At 46.6% G+C, this 17,760-nt stretch overlaps 1 protein-coding gene across 2 annotated transcripts in view; it reads left to right on the top strand.

Moving 5' to 3' along the window:
- The window catches only part of LOC122417368 (homeobox protein caupolican-like), a 47,558-nt gene that overhangs the window by 16,757 nt on the left and 13,041 nt on the right, over nt 1-17,760 (top strand). Inside the window, exons 1-3 of one of the 2 annotated variants that reach the window (XM_043430815.1) lie at nt 5,742-6,526; nt 9,226-9,666; nt 12,524-12,657. In XM_043430815.1, coding sequence (XP_043286750.1) covers nt 6,479-6,526; nt 9,226-9,666; nt 12,524-12,657 — 623 coding nt within the window. In that variant the 5' untranslated portion in view covers nt 5,742-6,478. Of the gene's footprint in view, nt 1-5,741; nt 6,527-9,225; nt 9,667-12,523; nt 12,658-17,760 lie in introns of those variants that run through there. The other variant, XM_043430817.1, reaches the window with a different exon arrangement.

The following is a 17,760-nucleotide window of genomic DNA, read 5'->3' as shown; positions in this document are numbered from 1 at the left end:
GGTCTTTGCCATATCCTTTCTTATTCCTCTCCTCTATAGTATAATATCCCTATAGATATACATAAAAACATCCATATACGTGTGTACATGAAGCACTTAACGGGAGCGTTGTTCTCTTCTCTCCAAGAGTCCGATGATTGTAGGCACACACAGCCACATATATGTTTATACGTTTACATCTAAATACCTTTCTATATAGTCATGTATATTTTCGTATAGCCGGCACATCTATACGTACTACGTGCTTGAATGAGTGTAGAGGAGGAGGAAAGTTGCCAGGCCGTCCCGACCGCCCGGTAGTAATTTAACCGGATCTGCATATTTTAACACGAACACTTCCGTCGATCATTATCCTACGCTCCAACTCGAGCATCCTCCAAGAGAGTCGTAGGGCTCCCCGGGATTCTCCTTTCGCCAAATTGTACCCGCACCTATTCTACACGATTTCTACGACTTTGAGATGCATGTCCACAATCAAGACTCGTCCATTTTTTATTTCCGTGTCCTCTCGTACGTTAAGGAGCATACTGTGACAAAAAGAAATAGTTTCGTTCGATCACCGATCGCTTCCTATTTATTTATTTACTTGCGTAGTTATTCTTTTGTTCGTATCGCACTTGTCCTTCTGCTTACAAGTGATACCTGTTGGCTTCATTAAGATAGACTTGTTGGCCTGATTGGCGAAGAAAGAAAACTATCGAGGCGCAATTTGAGAGAGAGAGAGTACGAGCACGATTATATTTATGTGTGTTTGCTCGTACATGCATCGATGATTTCTCAACTTGCTGTTTTCCCCCCTTCTGTCTCTCAACTCGCAGCTTCTTCTTGCATTATGAATCAGCATGCTATAATGACCAATTCATTCTCTAGGAACACGTTACATCGAAGCGTGCTCAACACACACGCATAGCAAAACACATTTGATGTTCGTCTTATCGTAGGAGCGCTTATAAAGTCTCGATATCACGGCAAGTCCCGATATTTATTCAGGTTATTACCCATCAATTCGATTACGCGATGATTATGTGAGGTTTTATCGTGTATACTGCGTACAGTCTTCGTGGGAATTGATTTTTGACTGATTCATCTCGTAAACTTGAGGAATTTCGAGATGGGAGTAACGTTCGTCAACGGGCCATTCACCGAAGTCAAATGGTTATGAATGGTCTACAGCTTTGTCACGGGGTGGAAGAACAAATCTGTCATTTCACAGGTGGAAAAGATTCTCTGGTAAACGAATTTGAGGACGAGGGCTCTTTGTCATCTTGCGATGTCCTTTTTCATGTAGAACCAGGGGGTTCGCCGCTGGAGGCACATACGAGCTGCAGCCCTCGCCGCGGTGAAGCCTGATGCGCTTTCCATGGAAACCGTTACGGGATTTACGCATCGGTCTAGTAATGGATTTCATATATACGTATGTAGGACCTTGAGTGAAATGGAAATGCGTGGACATCAGCAGGAGACAAGGAAACCCCGTGGTTTGCTGCTGCCGTTGATGGGAGAACGAGAGAGGAGAGCGCGGGGACGACGACGACGACGACGACGACGACGACACGGAGGTAGTTTCAGCCCTTGTGCGTTTGTAGCCTATTCAGATAGGTCGCAAAGGGCAAGATGGCGGGACAGAGGGAGGGAGGGAGAGAGAAAGAAGGTCCGCAAAGCATGCCATGGTTCGATTCCCGTCGGGTAAAGAGACTCTTCCTGCGGTCTCCCATGGTCGTTTCGTGTCAGAGGCACTTGGATAGCTTTGGCGCAATCACACAGGGCTAGAAAGGGCAGTCACCGTATAACCTCCCGTGGTAGATGTCGTAAGGCCGAAGGGAATTTCGTATACGAGACTCGCAGAGAGAATCTCCGTATTCACTATCTTCGTCTCGCTCACTTGCCCCCTCTTTCTATCTTGTCGAGCTCTGAGCTCTCTGGCATCGATAAGAGGGCTTTGCTCAAGAAATTCCTAACTGAGGAGAGACAAGCTCGTAAGAGAGGGAGGAAGAGAAAGATCGCATACGTATATACGTATCGGTTGCCGGAGAGTTTGGAATCGAGCTGCCACAGAGAGAAGAAACCAGAGGAAGAGAAGAATAGGGAGTTTTGGATAGTGTGCGAGCGAGACAAGGAAGATGTAGTAGGGAAAAGAAGTTAAAGGAGTGAAGGCGAAGTATATAGGAAAGGGGAGCAACGCTGAGCGGTGCAGTTTATTTCGGTCGGGTTAATTAGTGTTGCCTCGCGAGGTTTACGGTTGACATTTCGTTGCTTCGTTGCTTCGTTGCTTCGTCGTCGTCGTCGTCGTCGTCGTCGTCGTCGCCGTCGTCGTCGTCGTTGGTCTTTCTTCCTTGTCCCTCTCTTTCTGTCTTTCTGTGGACTGCTCGACGAGAGGGTACCGGATCGAAAAGGGGTCCGGTGGGGTATATGGAAGGAGGGATCGCCTGAACCAGCCGGCTTTTTTACGGCGACATACTGGTCGGCCATACCAAGAGAGAGAGAGAGAGAGGGAAAGAGAAACTTTGCTTGATTCTCCTGCGAGAGCAGAAAGCTACCAAGAGCCAGGAGAAGAGGAATTGAAAGAGGAGGAAGAGTTTGAAGCGAGCGTTCGCGCCCCAATAAAACACTATAAAGGTTTTTTTAAGGCGCCAGCCAATCGTCTGGGCCTCGAAAATCTTCTCGGTTGTAACAACTTCAGCAGACAAGTTTTCTTATCCCTCAGGTTCCTATTACTCAAAATCTATCGACCCTCGGCTCAGGCTAGTAGAAACGATGGGATGCCGTACTTGATTGGTGGATTTCGTGGCAAGGCTACTTGACAAACATATCCTTTTGTTCTTTCTACGAGAGAATTTGTGGTGAGCACATCATCACCGGTTTACTATCGAGATTAGGTAGCAAAGGGCTTTGAAATTCAATAGCCCCCGTGTAGCCAACAACGACTTTTGTGTATCGTCGTAAAAGCCCCGAATCTCATGTTGATGGAAGATGTCTTCTATGCGGCCATGTCGATGTAGAGGCCCTATCATCGAGAGCCTTGGAAAATCTGTTACGAACGCCATTGGAGATAAGAATACAGAGTCAAATTCTGGCCCAAATCATTAAGGGCTGTGCCAACAAGCCGAGTCAGGTAAACGGGCCTTTGTTGACAGTTGCCTAACGCTCTCTATCTTCGACGTTATAAAACTATGTTGGCCCGTGGCGTTTGACTTCGCCTCGGACCGCAAAATAAACCGAGGGGAAAGCAACTTCAAATCTGTCTTATCTACCAACAAGCCTATACACCGTGTACACATAGTCTTTATTTTCGTTGTTCCAACTCGCATAGACTTATTTCTCTAGAACCAACAATGCCTCACGATCTGGATCTCACGATGTTTGCTTATCAAATCCGGAACCTTTGACTGTGGCTTTAAGCTGTCAACGCTTCAATTCCCTGTCTTTCCTCCTCGTGTGGACAAGACATATGTTACGCGCCGTGCCTCAGACCGATAAAGACTCGTCGTTGAAAAAATACGCTACTCTTTCGCGTTAACGTTTTTCTCGGTATCGCCGTACGCACTCAAAGTTTTACAGTAACGCGAGATGATGTTAATCACAAGTGCGGAGGTAGCCCCGTGACGATGGAAATCGATACCCGTTGCGTGCGCCTGGACGCCATGCCTCGTCAGAGGAAACCTCGTTTTCAATGTCTCTTGTGCATCGTCATTCGCGTATCATTGCGCATATTTCCATAACGCTTGCCGTTCGTCAGCCCGTACGAGTGAAAATGGTACCGTTATAGTAGCCAACTCGACGATGCAATTCTTCGCGGGATCTCAACTCTGATGACGAAATTGGAACGACGAACTAAATAGTAGATTGGTGACACCATTCGTTCATCGTTTCATATCCATGAAAAAAAGTTGCCTAAATGACAAAACACGGACGGCATTGTTGCTCCCGAAATATTCGTGTCACGAAGGAACAAAGGCCGCGTCGAGCTGTTGCAACGGACTGACAATAATCTCCGTTGTCCCCCAAGGATACCGATGTTTCTTCATGCACAGGTCGTATCGATTTCACTCGGTAAGAATGACAAGAGACGTAAGACAAAAAAAAAACAATTTTGCGGTTCGTTTGCAGCTTATGTCGAGGACGCTATTAGAGGAAACTTAGCAGGGCATTAGTTCGGTCACGGGTCGTTTTGAGAGACCCTTTGCTCGTGACTCTTGGATGACCGGCCGGAGCCAGAGATTTTCGTTAAGGAGTCCAGTTTTCACAAACAGATATAATGTCCCATCGGTTGTTATTGTGGGGGAAGAACGTAAAAGCCCTGACAGGTCACCGGGTTTGCGCGGACGGTGGTAAATCATTCCGAGGGCATCGGGTAAGAGGCCTTTAGGAGCTCAGGTAGAAACCGGCGGCGCGTCATCCGATATCCGGTATGTACGCCGTGCACGTACCTAACCTCGCTAACTTGACATAGAGAATTTGGGGTTTGTATATCTGCTTGAGCAGGCAGCTTCGGAACGGATGCCTGGAGAGGAGCAGGAGGTCATCTTATCTCGCATCCCCGTAGCCGTGTAAGCGCATCGGCAATACTCGGGGACCTGTCGCCTAATCCTATTAGGGCACGCAGGACCTACGGGGAAAGCGTTTCCTCCCTTGTCCAATATTTCAAGTGACCATACGATTCGTCCATTGGTAATAAACTTGTGCGGCCCTCGTGCGCTACTCGTATTATGCACGGAAGTAGGCATCACTTCCGCACAGATGACCAGAGATCGCCGCTGGAGCCCGATGATGTACGGGGGGCTAACCCCAATAGGGAATATCGGCTAATGGTCCGTGAAATTATTGCAAATTACCGTGGGGGTCGAGCACATCCCTTTCCTATTTCTCTATCCCCTCGAAGAATCCTGTACAACTTGACGAGCCAGAATTCACGCTACCGGAAGACTAAATTACGTAAAGTAGACGATTCTCTTGGAAAGTGGGTCCAATTGAAATAGCACGGTAGGCTGCGACGTCGTCGTCGTCGTCATCGTTGCTGCCAACATGTCCGCCGTGCATCCTCGCATCGAGAAAGTGCCTCGAGGTTAAGATTTTGGCGCGGTATCAGATAAATGGTGAATGATAATCCGAGAGCCGTATATAGGTGTATAAGCAGCGAGAGCTCGGATATATATATATAGAGCTTGGAATCGTGAGATTTATTCAAGTCCCCGGCCACGGGGTTGACAAGAGTCGAGTCTCGTAAACACACTCGTTCCTCCTTGTTCTCAGTGGTGTTTGTTGTGCGCGGGGGAGAGAGGCTTTCGCGAGGATGAGGTTTTTGGGGGAGTGAGACGGAGATAGGATGAGAGGTGGATTTTCTACGGCGTGGCAGAAGTTCGAGAGGGACGGAGGGAGACGGGGGTGAAACTTGTCGTAGGGTTGGAGTTGCCGCGAGGGATGAAAATGCTCGTTTCACGCTGGTTTCCACGCTGCAAATGGAGGGGTAGAGCTCGCACCGTGGGAGAGGCGGTCCCCGATGGAACGGAACCGCCCGCGAGCAACCGAACGAACCTATGAGACGTCGGAGCAACTCCCAGTGGGCGGTTTACGCAGTCCGCGAGACTCGCCGGGATAGGTCGCTCCTCGCTCGAGTCCGCCCACGGAGCTCAGTGTAGGAGCGGGTTTTAGTTGGCGCTTTCCACACCAGAGGGTGATCGGAGCCGAGTCGAGTTGGAAGCCAATGAAGTGGTGTGGGTAGAGTCGAGTCAGTCGTAGTCTGGAGAGCCCCGAGACAGGGACAGGGGACGGATCGTACGTACGAACACGAAGAAAGAGAAGTGACCTTCTTCTCGCTGTGTTATCAAACATTTTTTATTCGCGCCTATGGCTAAATCGTTGACTCGCGTGCAGTTCCGTCCAATCCTCGGATTTTCATAATCATTAATTGGTTCCATTTAAAAACTAACGAATCGTCAGTTATCCGGGATTTTCGCGGTAGTGAATTGAGCGAACCGTGTCGTGGTCGAGCTCGTTGAATCCAGTGGTGTTTTTGGTCGGATAACATCGAGATACACAGAATTTGGTAGCTTCGAAAAGAAAGAGGGTGGATAAATCTTAGCGAGCAGTATGCGGACGAGAGGGGGCTTCGAATCAATGGGAAAAAGTTTGAGAAAGAAGATGCCCTGATGACAGCCTCGAGGACTCGGGTAAACAAGTCGCGCCACGGATCTCATCCGAGTCCCCTCGTCGAAGGATATTTCCGTGGGATTAAAGGCCCTTGCCGGCTAAGATTGGGCCCAACCTCCGGCGTTTTTATCCCGGAAAAACGGAGAGAAAGAGAGAGGAACTTTAGTGTTATTCTACAGAGTGTTGAGTGCGCGTAGGTGCGTAGTGCTTACGATCGGAGTGTCCTCCCTTTGCGGGCCTTTCTCAATCGTTTAACCACATAATTTGAGAACCTCGTGTTCGCCGCTACAGAGGACTTTGACACGAATAATAAGAGAGCAAACGCCGCGACATGTCGGCGTACGCTCAATTCGGATACTCCTATCCGTCGGCCTCTCAGGTAAGCTCGATCGCGCGACCTCGTAATCGCATTTATTCACGCACAAAACCCTCTCGCAGCTGATTAGCGATCCTCCTATTCCAAGGCGATCTTAACGAGATTCTTCATTCCAAAGAGATTTTCAAATCGATATCGCCCCTTGTCCATAAAACCCCTGGGGTTTTGTGCTCCTGCTGGCTCAAGTTTGAATTAATGGGTATATCGAAGCGGCTCCGAGTTAACGAGGCGCACCTGCTTTCGCGGCCCTCCGTAGCCGCGTAGCCCGACGGCCGTCGCATCGCGTATTCCTCACATGTCGCGTGAAAGTTTTACGCCGCCTCGCGAGACTCGAGGTGAATATTTTCTTGACCGCGCGGAAACCCCATCAATCCCATACACGCATCTCTGATATATTTTTATTTCATCGACCGAACCCATAACCATCGCGACAATTTCCATCTTCTCACCAGTTGGAGCGATCGTTTACGAACGAGCCACTTTATATATTTCATATATCCAACATCGGTATACACGTAGAAGCAAATGATTCTCGTGCTCCACCGCTTCGTACTATTATAGTATTGCAACTCGTAATATACAGTCTCGCGACCGCATTGCTCTCGGTCCGGTTACCCAATCGAGCCGCACGCGTTACTCAACCAAACTTTCTTCTCGCGTTCTGGACCCAGAGAAAACCCGGTTAGAGTATCATGATCGATGGAAATGTCTGCGTCGTTCGATGAAAATTCGCTTCAATCTCCATCGAGCATGCACCTCTCGTAAATAATCTATCGAGCTAATAATTCGTTGCTCGCCAGCATTAAAATCCGCGACTTCGCGCATTAATTTCAATCTCATTTTCACGGTTCGTTAACGATTGTTCATTATATTCTTCATTCAAAGTCAATAAACTTTCTAATCGGTGTGAAAAAATGGACTCGAGAAAGATCAGCATGTAAATGACCTCGCGACGTTAATTGACAGAGATTTCGATGCAACTCCAATGTGTGCAATTGGTTTGAACGCGCGGGAATTTGTGATTAATCGTTTCAGCCTTCTATTCGCTCGAATTAAATGGGATCGAAATAACGTTCGATTAAAAAATTCAAGTAAATCGTCGAAAGAAATCAATCGACGTTTCGCGAACGCCTCCGTAAAGCTTTATTCCCGGAGACAAATAATTTAGCTGTTTTGAGCATTCGTATAAATTAGGCCGGGTCGAGCAGACGTTTCCGTGCCTTTTATAAACGAATTCACACTCTTTCCGCTACCTTTATCGGTTGGAATATAAATATATAACTAAATAAATTAATATATTAACATATAGATATAGATGTATAGGAACGTCCGGATCGGACAGTTCACCTCATCGCGCATATATACCCTTCTCGAGCAGCCGGGAAACCGGTTGCTCTCCACAGGTGCACCCGCTTCTTTCACACACACGCACTCACACGTTTCCATAAGCTTGACACTCGGCGCGAAAAACCGGCCCGAAGAGTGCCTTTTGCACACCTAAATCTTCCTGCGCCCGCCACTTTGTTATCATAATAAATAATATCTTGTATGAAAATGTATCTCTCGTGTCGACTATTTTTTCCTATTGACTTTGTCCGCTCGTGGGGCCCCCTCCGTTGAGAATGTATTTTTTCAAGCTCACATTTCGACGTTTCCTCGTTTTGTGTGTGTGTGTGTGTGTGTGTGTGACAAGCGACACTGTTTATTGAGCTTTTGAGACAAAACGACGACGCTTTGGAGGCGGAGTTCTCTTCGTCGAAGTATTCGACGGGAATTGCGCACACGTAGAGCTTTAGTGGCTCAAGCTCGTAAGCGAGATCAGCGTAAAAATACATCTGCTTTTGTCTCTCTTCCTCTTTATGCTCTCATCCCCCCCCCCCCCCTCCCGCCCCCCGCCTTTCTGATTCTCGTTTTCGTGTTTATTTTTCTCTCCGCTCTTCTTAACTACCGCAGAGTTACTGGCAATTTGAGCATCCCCTTAACGCTTCTTCGAATAGACGCGAAACGTCGACGTCTTTCTCTCGTGTCTACATGTCGTACAACGAACATTACAACGTTCAACGATTCGCTGACGATTTTTTGGCATTCGTTGAAATAACATTCGCGTACATTGTTATGCAGCGTTGAAAAATGACAAGACCGGATGCTGAAGCACGACGACGAACGTCTCTTTTTCTTCGTCACCCTGCCGATCCCCCTTTTTTGACGATCTCAGTGCTCGCGCGCATTCTGGCGATTCAGCGGAATCGTCGAGCAGGTGCTTCGATACGTGCCAATTGAATTCGATCGGGGGTCCGATCGCTGACTTGTTTTATTATTAGATCGCATTGGCCCTGTTGATTTTTCTCTGTCTCACTGTCTTTCATTTCACTCGATCTCGACTCGATACAGAAATCGGCTAAATATAAAGCGTCGGACGCGCAGGTAGAGCTACTGAACTAGAAAATTTTCTTTGGGAATTGTGTCAATTTCGATTTCCTCTTGGCAGGCGAAAGATAACTCGAAGACGCGAAATTCCGTACCGATCCCGAGGAAATATCGGCGACAATCGATTCGAATAATTTGGTGAAAAATCTATTGTTCCTCTGTCCGTTGATCGTAGTACCGATTTTCTGAAAATCGGTAATAAAATAGTGAGGGTATCGGTAATGAATGTTAATCGGTAAAATGTTAAGGCGAATCACGCCATCTCGTTGTTTCAGTTGTTGGTGAGCGGCGGACAGCCGACGACGGCAACGTCACCGGCAATGTCCTCGGGTGGTGGATTGAGTCCGGGCGCCCTGTCGCCGTCATCGACAGCGACAACGACGACGACGACCGGTGGCGCGGGAGGGACCGGTACCGGTGCAGGTACACCAGGAGGAGCGACCGGTGGTGGTGCGAGCACCCCCGTTGGTAGCGGAGGACCTCCTGGCACCGCTTGCTGTGAAAATGGCAGGCCGATGATGACCGATCCCGTTACCGGTCAAACCGTGTGCTCCTGTCAATACGACAGCGCGGCGAGGCTCGCGCTCGGCGCTTATCCTCGACTCGCACCAAGCGCCACTTCGTACTCGTCTTATCCGACCCCGACCCCATCCGCTACCGATCAAACGCCGTATCCGAGTATCGGTATGGACAGCTCCGCCTTTTATTCACCTTTGGTAAGTCTTTTCTCTTCTTATTCATCCTTTCAACGATGAGTGTGTTGACAAAACGATCAAATTTTACATACATCGGCGAATACCGATTCGCCGATCTTTTTGTGCCCGTTCATTCCTTCGAATCGCTAAATAAAATCATGATCCGTAAAGATGCGCCGCCTCTTCTAATTTGAAAACTTCGACGACGATATGTTCGAGGACTGTGTTTTTTTTTTCGGTTGATGTTTTCCCAGATCGTTTACGAGCTCCATCGCTAGAAGCACGTGCTCGAGACGTGATCCTCTTCTCGTTTTTCTTCTCTCCCGTTCTCTTATTCGAGAGAGAGAGAGCGAGCGAGAACGTTCGTCGTTTTCAACGAGCGTTATAAGAACGTAATAAGAACCGGATTAGCATTGAATGAAATGGGCGGTGCGCGGAGGCAATAAGGGCAATAAGAACGAACGGTGCGCGCGCGCCCTCGAACCCAGCCACCACGGTCCTTACAGTATTCTAGTTCATATACCTATACGTTTACGCCGACCTGCACGGTGGTCCCCAGACTCCAAGGAATATATCCACCCTCCGTCTCTCTCTCTCGCTCTCTCTCTTTCTTTGGCGCATTCGTTCAACGACCATTCGGGCAACCCTCTAATTCTGCATTTGAACGACGGTACCATTCTCTAAAGCCTGAGGGGCTACGCATAACCAGCAACGTCAAAAATCAATTTTCTTCTCAATTTTTCTCCGAATTTCCCAATAAACACTTTCGAGAGAAAAATCTTCTCTTTTTAAATTCGAATCTTGAAGTTTAAACAATAAATTACTAATTAATTGGAGTAAATTATTCAAAATTAATCACTCATGCGATATCTTTCCAGCCTAAAAATGTTTCGACAACTTCTTCAAAACGTCGTATTCGTATAATTCATCGGAATACAGCAAAACATTATTTATTTTTTCATATTTAAACGCAGACGTGGCGAAATGTTTGAGGTATGCGAACCAAAAAAGTTGAACAGTCACAACAAACATAACCAAAAAAAGCTAATGAAAAATGAACAAAAAGATGAAGCTGTCGCAGATTTGTCATTTTTAATAAAATAGTATTTAAATACAGAGCCGACTAACGCATGTAAATGGGAAATGAGAACAAAAATCGTGAGAGGATCGAGTCTCGGTGCTTTCGTAACGTGTACGTATCTGGCGTGGACGTAGAAACTTGCATACACACCAAAGCATATGGCTTCATCGCGTTATCGTATGTTCGCCCTTTCGTTACTTAATTCAATTATTTTACGTTACCAACGTCACAGAGATGGGGAGACGGAGAGAAAACGAGAATGAAAAAGATGGAGACAGTGGAGAAAAGTGAGGAAGGGACGGAACAGACAGAAAGAAGGGAAGCAAGAGAGAGAGAGAGAAAGAGAAAACCTCGGGAGGTTCTCGATTTTTTATGTGCTCAATAGTAGAGGGAAGTGAAACAGCGGTAGTACAGTTGCAACTATAATGCAGTAATACGCTTGTGACGCGGTTTATGCCTCGATTATCTGTGCCTGTGCGACACAACAGTGCGGTATATACAATACAGATCATAATTGCGGATCGCTGCTTCACTCGCTGTTTCGTCTGTGTACACAAAACCATCTGTATATGTGTATATAGACTGCTTGGGTAAACCACAACGCCGTGACAATAATCGAGCACCAACTGGACCACCCGTGGTCCACTCAGCCTCGTAAAGATGCCTAGAGGATCGTAGGGAGGACTCTGGGAGGTCCGCATAATACGCATACATTTACGTGCATATATGCAGCCATATACGAACGTACATGTGCCGGCAAATGTATGTATATCAATAAGGATATTTCGATGTTCCCGCGTGTATTTAACGTACCTTTTAATGTGAAAGGAGAAGGGATGATTGACGATATTTAATGGACGAATGATTATTCGCTTTTCTTTGTTCCATTAACGCGTACTACACAGTGTTCAAGGGAGTGACGAAACGGCCGATTTTTCGCAGAAATACTGATTTTCTTATGCTCCGCGTATATATATATATATATATAAAATGGACAAATATTCTTCGTCGTATAATGAAGATTGAGATGCGGCTGAAAATGAAATGGAAAAAGGTCGGTAGCTCTCGTCGAAAAGACGGGGAGCAGGATAAATTGAAGCGCGGGGTTTGGACCACCTTATACGTATGAGAATGTGTAAAAGAGGCAGGATGATGGTGAAAAAGAGAATAAGAGAGGGAGAAAGAGGAGCAGAAATGAAGAATTATAAGGCGGGCGACGGGCCGAGGTGTAACACGAAACGCGCTGGCGCCAGGACCGCGTCAAGGCCCTCTCCTAAGCCCGGCCTAATAATATCCCATTGTGCTACCATTAGCCACCTAATATACTTGCACGTCCGTGGCTTTTTGAGTCTGCTGGTGCCGCCACCAAAAGCTCTGCTCCCTCCAACCCCCCTCTCTCCGCTTTGCTCTCTTGCCGCGAGGTTGTACAGCGGAGCCCGTTATGGCGGACGCTCTTGCTTTATGGCAGTCGCGGATGTCTCAGTTTGTGATTATTAATTGGCAGCGTATCTCGAGCCGCCCGCCTTCCTATCGGAACAGTTCGACCGAACCGATTTTTTTCTTCTACTTTCCTCCAACCAGCTTCCCCATAAATAAGCCAATTTTATCTTATCCGAACGACCGTGACGAATTATTTTCATCATTTTATTATCACGTTTGTTTTTTCAATTATACATCGAGTAATTGCGAAATCACTTTCGAATCAAATCAATGTCGTTAAACTTGGAGTTTATCCACAATAAATGATAATAAAATTTCTCTATTTCGGGTTGAAAATCAAGTTTTAATGAATTACAGGGTAATCCGTATGGACTGAAGGACGCGACGGGAATGGGAATGACGGCGGATATGGGCAGCGCATGGGGCACGGCGGCGCTCCAGCCAGCGGCGACTGGATACTACCCTTACGATCCAACCCTCGCAGCCTACGGGTATGTCCATTTTTACAAAATCAACTTTCTCTGTGAGCCCTCCTCCCCTCGAACCCTTTTTCTTTACAATTTTTCGAAACTCGTGCCTATCAATTTAAACCCGCGACGAGACTTTCGCCGCTACGCTTTCGTGTGCTACTCACTCTCTTTCATTTATTCTTTCATATTTTTACGGTTACTTTCTATCATTGAAATTGGAGAAATTGGAAAAAGCATATGCTGCTTTACAATCGTCATCAAATATTTATACAATAATTATCGAATGGTAAAATAATCGTCTTCGTTACGCATAATTATGTACACAATATGTACGCAAATAAGCGGAACGTCGGCGACGATCCGCTAACCGAAAGTAATGAGAGCTCAAAAGTATACTGAGTTACGCTATCTTATCTCGGGATATGGGAGCGTCAAGAGCGTCGGCGCGAATGCATCAGAACGTTCCCATTTTTTCTGAATGTTCCTATTAGTTTCTCTTTCTCATTCCTTTTTTTCCAACCATTAAATATACAATTATATAATTTTTACACGCGGTTGTAGTAAACGTTTGAGTTTTTCGATGCTTTTCTCTCTCGTAAAAAAGTGACGACCGAAAAGGGACAGAGAACAGAAAGCGTTCGTTCTAAAGGGGATTTAGGAAGACCCGCGTAACGAGATTCCTCGTGTCTCGTTCAACGCCGGCCGCGGATCTCACGCGGGTTCATACTCTCTTCCTCCTCCTTCTCTTTTTCCTCCTCTCCTTATGTTCCTTTCCCAATCCTACCCGTGGAGAATCCGAGAAGAGCCTCAAGGATTCTTCGAATCGGTGCCTCCCTTCGATTTCTCTTCCTCCTTCGCTCTCTCACTCTTTCTCTTTGCGAGAGCTCATCTCATTCCGTCCTTTCTTTTTCTCTCCGCATCCCTTTTCCTTCCCCCCCCCGGCTCTTGCTCTTCGCTACACGCTCGAAAAAATTCCCTCGTGGATTTGGGTACACGCTCGAGCTTTTCTCTCATCTTTCCTCGCACATACGTTCAATCCCCATTGTCCCGCGATTCTCACTCACTCACTTTTTTATCCTCTCGACTCAATATTCACCCGACGATAACCGATCACTTCCTCGAATCTCTATTCATCGGTTTACACATTTTTTTGTCAACCTCACTACTTTTTCTTAATATTATTCATAATCAGTCAAATATTATTCGCATCATCGGATCAAATTCAGTACGTTTCCCCAGCATATTCTTCGATCAAACAGCCATGAACGTAGATGAAAATGAGAAAATCGTTTGTTTCTCTAAAACGCTCTGTCACTATTTGTTCGCGTCCAACTTGACACAGTCTCTGTATCATTGGTATACACGTTAGTCCCATCCGTTATGCAATGAAACGACGTCTATTTGAAATCTCACACGAAACATACTTTTATATAATTTACAATATTCTTACGTACATTTATTTCTTTATATACTACACATACGCGTGTATACATGTGACCGGGACTATATACCATGATCGTTGGTACGTACGAGGACGATGCAGAACGGGTCTCTACGTAGGTACGTACAAAATGGCTGTAGGCAACCGGCGGGGGGGCTCGAGTGGGCGTACATAATGGAGGTTTCGCCGGTTCGCATTCTAGCTAGTTTGGAGCATATATATGTATAAACACATTATGTACGACGTAGATATAGTAGAGTATGCATATATATCGATGGATGTATGCATGTATAAATATATATGTATTTTCGACATGGTGTATCTACACGGAGAGAGGAGTGAGAAGAGCGAGTGAGCGAGTTTATTGATTGGCTTCCTCCCGGGATTCACTCCTCTCGTTCTCTTCCGTCTCGCTCTCTCTTGAAAACCCTCTTATATGGGTACATGTTTCTGTACGTGTGTCCGTGTGTCGAAGCTCCTTTTGCACATGAAGCTCTCTCACTCACTCTCTCTTGCTCCCTCTCGCCATTTCTCCTTCGTGAAAACAAGCCAGCAGCGAATCTCTTCGCTTGTATATACACTCACGCCCAACGAAGCGTCGAGAGGAGCAACTCCCCGCAGCAGAAGCTCTATCACGTATACACATAAACACACAACACACAGACGCACCTTACGATCCGGAGTCCCACAGGTGCTTGCTTTACTTAGCGAGCGTGTCGTGTCCTCCTATATATATATATATATATATATGATACATTCATGCATAGTCAAACGCGATCGTGTGAGTCTGCAGTGAAGATGATTCTGGAAGCTTGGCTAACACGTGAACACGAGTGTATTGCATACACGCAAACAGATTCGGAGGACGGCAACATCCCCGCGCGTATAGCCAGCCGCTAATATACTATATCTATGTGTATACAAATATATAGTTCGATTCTCTCAACCCCCTGCAATCTTTACTATAGGATCCATAGGCTTTGTACGTGTGTGTGTGTGTGTGTGTTGTGAGAGTGTTGTGTGTGCCGGAGGAAGGGTACGCATTGTTTATCGTGCTTCGGAATCCACCCTCGCGAGCCTCTCGACTCTTGCTCCTCCGCGCTCTACCGGAGACCTTTGCCAAAGCCGCTATTAATTTACTTGCTTAATAATACCTACCCTCTCCCAGGCTCTGGCCGCTCTCGTAGGATACTCCAGCGGCGACTCACCCTACCCTTTTGCAATGCTTGACTGCTCTGCCCTCTGTACTCCAACGGTATATCCTCTAATATAATGCATACCTTATACGTATGTATATATACCCTTTGGACATCCCTCTCCTTTGTATCCGACGGGGACGATAGCTGCTCGCCCGTACTCGGCCATTTGCTTTTAGTTCGAGGCCAGAGAAGCCGAGAGTGACAAGGGAGACGAACGTTCAACTATACTGCTGTTTTGTATTTATATCCACGTATATACGTGTATACACCCGTGCGCAGAATCTATTACAGTCAACAGCATCCACCTCGCCTCCCTCACGAGAAAGCAACGAAGCGTCATTGTTTCTCCGTAATTCATCTGTAGAATTTCACTCGCTCAGCGAGATTTCAGATTCAGGAGAGGCACGATGTGTTTGGAGTCTCGAATAGAGTTGTCGAGCTAACGTTTCTTCCTTCATCCCTCTGTTCAATGGTCAACGCGGGGGCTGCGAATGCGATCCGGCTATCCGCTCGGGTGTCCGGTCGTTTGAACTCGCATGTAACAAGAAAATATATTCAACGTTGTGCTGGTAATAAAATTGATAAGGTTTTCCGTGTCGGTGAATTTTTAAACTTTGCATTCGCAGCGTGATGGTTTCATTTGCAACTTTGTATTGCGACGCATAAGTGGCAATAGTTTGAATAACAATTGGTTGATGACATTGTTGGCAAAATGTGCATACAAATTGGGCTTCGTATCTGACACTTGGCATTGCTGGAATGATAAAAGCAAAATTAGTGGTAACTGCAGCGTTATCGGTACCCGGTACAAGTGGCCTTCGAGTTTCGACGCTGGTTTCACCTCTCACAGTCGATAAGAAATTCCGCAGCTCCAAGTAATATCTGGGGAATATTGAAAAAAGCTTCGCTCGGCTTTTCGTTAGATTTTTCGTCGAGTTTTCGCGAGGGCGTGAGGTTTTTCGTAGAGACGTCGGGTTCGTATGTGAGTTTAGGGCTAGAACGAGCGAGATTGTGTATAACGTATGTGAAAGAGGGAAAATCGCGTGGCTGTTTGCCATTGCGGAAGTCACCCTCGCGGCAATCGAGGCTATCGCTGCTGCACGCTCGAGTTGTTTCCGGTGTGGCTCTCTCCCGAGCTCGAGGTGAACGGATATTTCGGAGGCGTGCCTCCGCAACACTCGGGCTATTCGATAAAAGCTCTCATTCCATCCATCCTCTACGGCACTCTGCGTGGAGGGATCAAGAGAAAAACCAGCCCCTCGTCTCTATAGATGTGAATAACTTGTGTCCGTATACGTTTGCGTCTTGGGTGTGTATTTCTGTGAGTAGGGTTAGCCGCGTGCGAACGCGTCTATCGGTTCAACCGCTCCTCCCCTATTGTGGCAACCCTCTCGTCTTCTCAGCTTTTTTATTCATTTTTTTCCTTCAATTCTCTTGGCCCTTCCATCAGTCTCAAGCTTGCCTCGTGCCCCCGATATATAACGCACACACACACAAAACTATGAGTACACCGAATCTCAGCTCGATGTTGATCCTCGAGTTGAGCAACTCGCACAACCCCTCAAACTCCGTCGTATATTCACTGCGTTCACAAAGCAGCCCGAGTCTAGTGGCACTTGTGACGAGCACCGGAAATGTTCTCGATATCAAACAAACATAAATTCTTTAAGGACTAGTACTAAATTTATCATCCACCTCGCCGTAAACGGTAGATAAAAACACCCTCGATGTGCCCTATTAAAAAAAAAAGGAGAGAAAAATCGAGCCACTTTACGGTACGAATAATCAGAGCACCGATTTGAGGCATTCGACGATTAATTCTGGCTTTGAGATGTTCGCCGCTCGTCCATTATGATCCTTTTCATACCCCGAGAAAAAAAAGAAAGTATATACGAAATTTGCGGCAAAACCCCGGATGAGGCAGAGAATATTTAGTAGCCCGAGCCAGTGGGGTTGTTACGAGTACAATTCACGCGTGTAACTCTCCCTCGTAGCAAGTATCTGAGGAATAGGTATTACATCAAATGAAGCCACGGTTTGGCGTTGTACGTTTCAGAGTAGAGATCCGAGTACAGAGGGAATAGAGAGAAAGGGGAGGGGGAGGGGGAGGGGTGCGGAACTCTCTTGTGTCTAGCCCTAGACAGAGCGTATAACGTTTGCTCGACATGGAGCAAACACGGTTACTATTGCACAAGGCTCCGCCTATAGCTACTAAATAGCTTGTATATACATGTATATGTGTATATTGCATCGTATCATATAGTAGAGTGAGCGGCTATACGCCCTTGTATATATCCTATAGATAGAGATTGTGCGATGTAGGTTTAGGTTGGTCGCGGCCTGGGAGGCTGCGTAATTACGTCGGTTCTGCCAATATTGGTTAACCTTTCGAGCGGTTGACGCCACCATATGCAAAGCCCCTAATGAGTCGGTCGAGTGTAGAGTGCTGCTTTCCCTCCTCAGGCTTCTCCCTCCCTCCCTCCC

This window comes from Venturia canescens, chromosome 10 (assembly GCF_019457755.1).
Source record: "Venturia canescens isolate UGA chromosome 10, ASM1945775v1, whole genome shotgun sequence".
In the NCBI taxonomy this organism is placed as follows: Eukaryota; Metazoa; Arthropoda; class Insecta; order Hymenoptera; family Ichneumonidae; genus Venturia; species Venturia canescens.
This window is presented reverse-complemented; position numbering and strand designations above follow the sequence as displayed.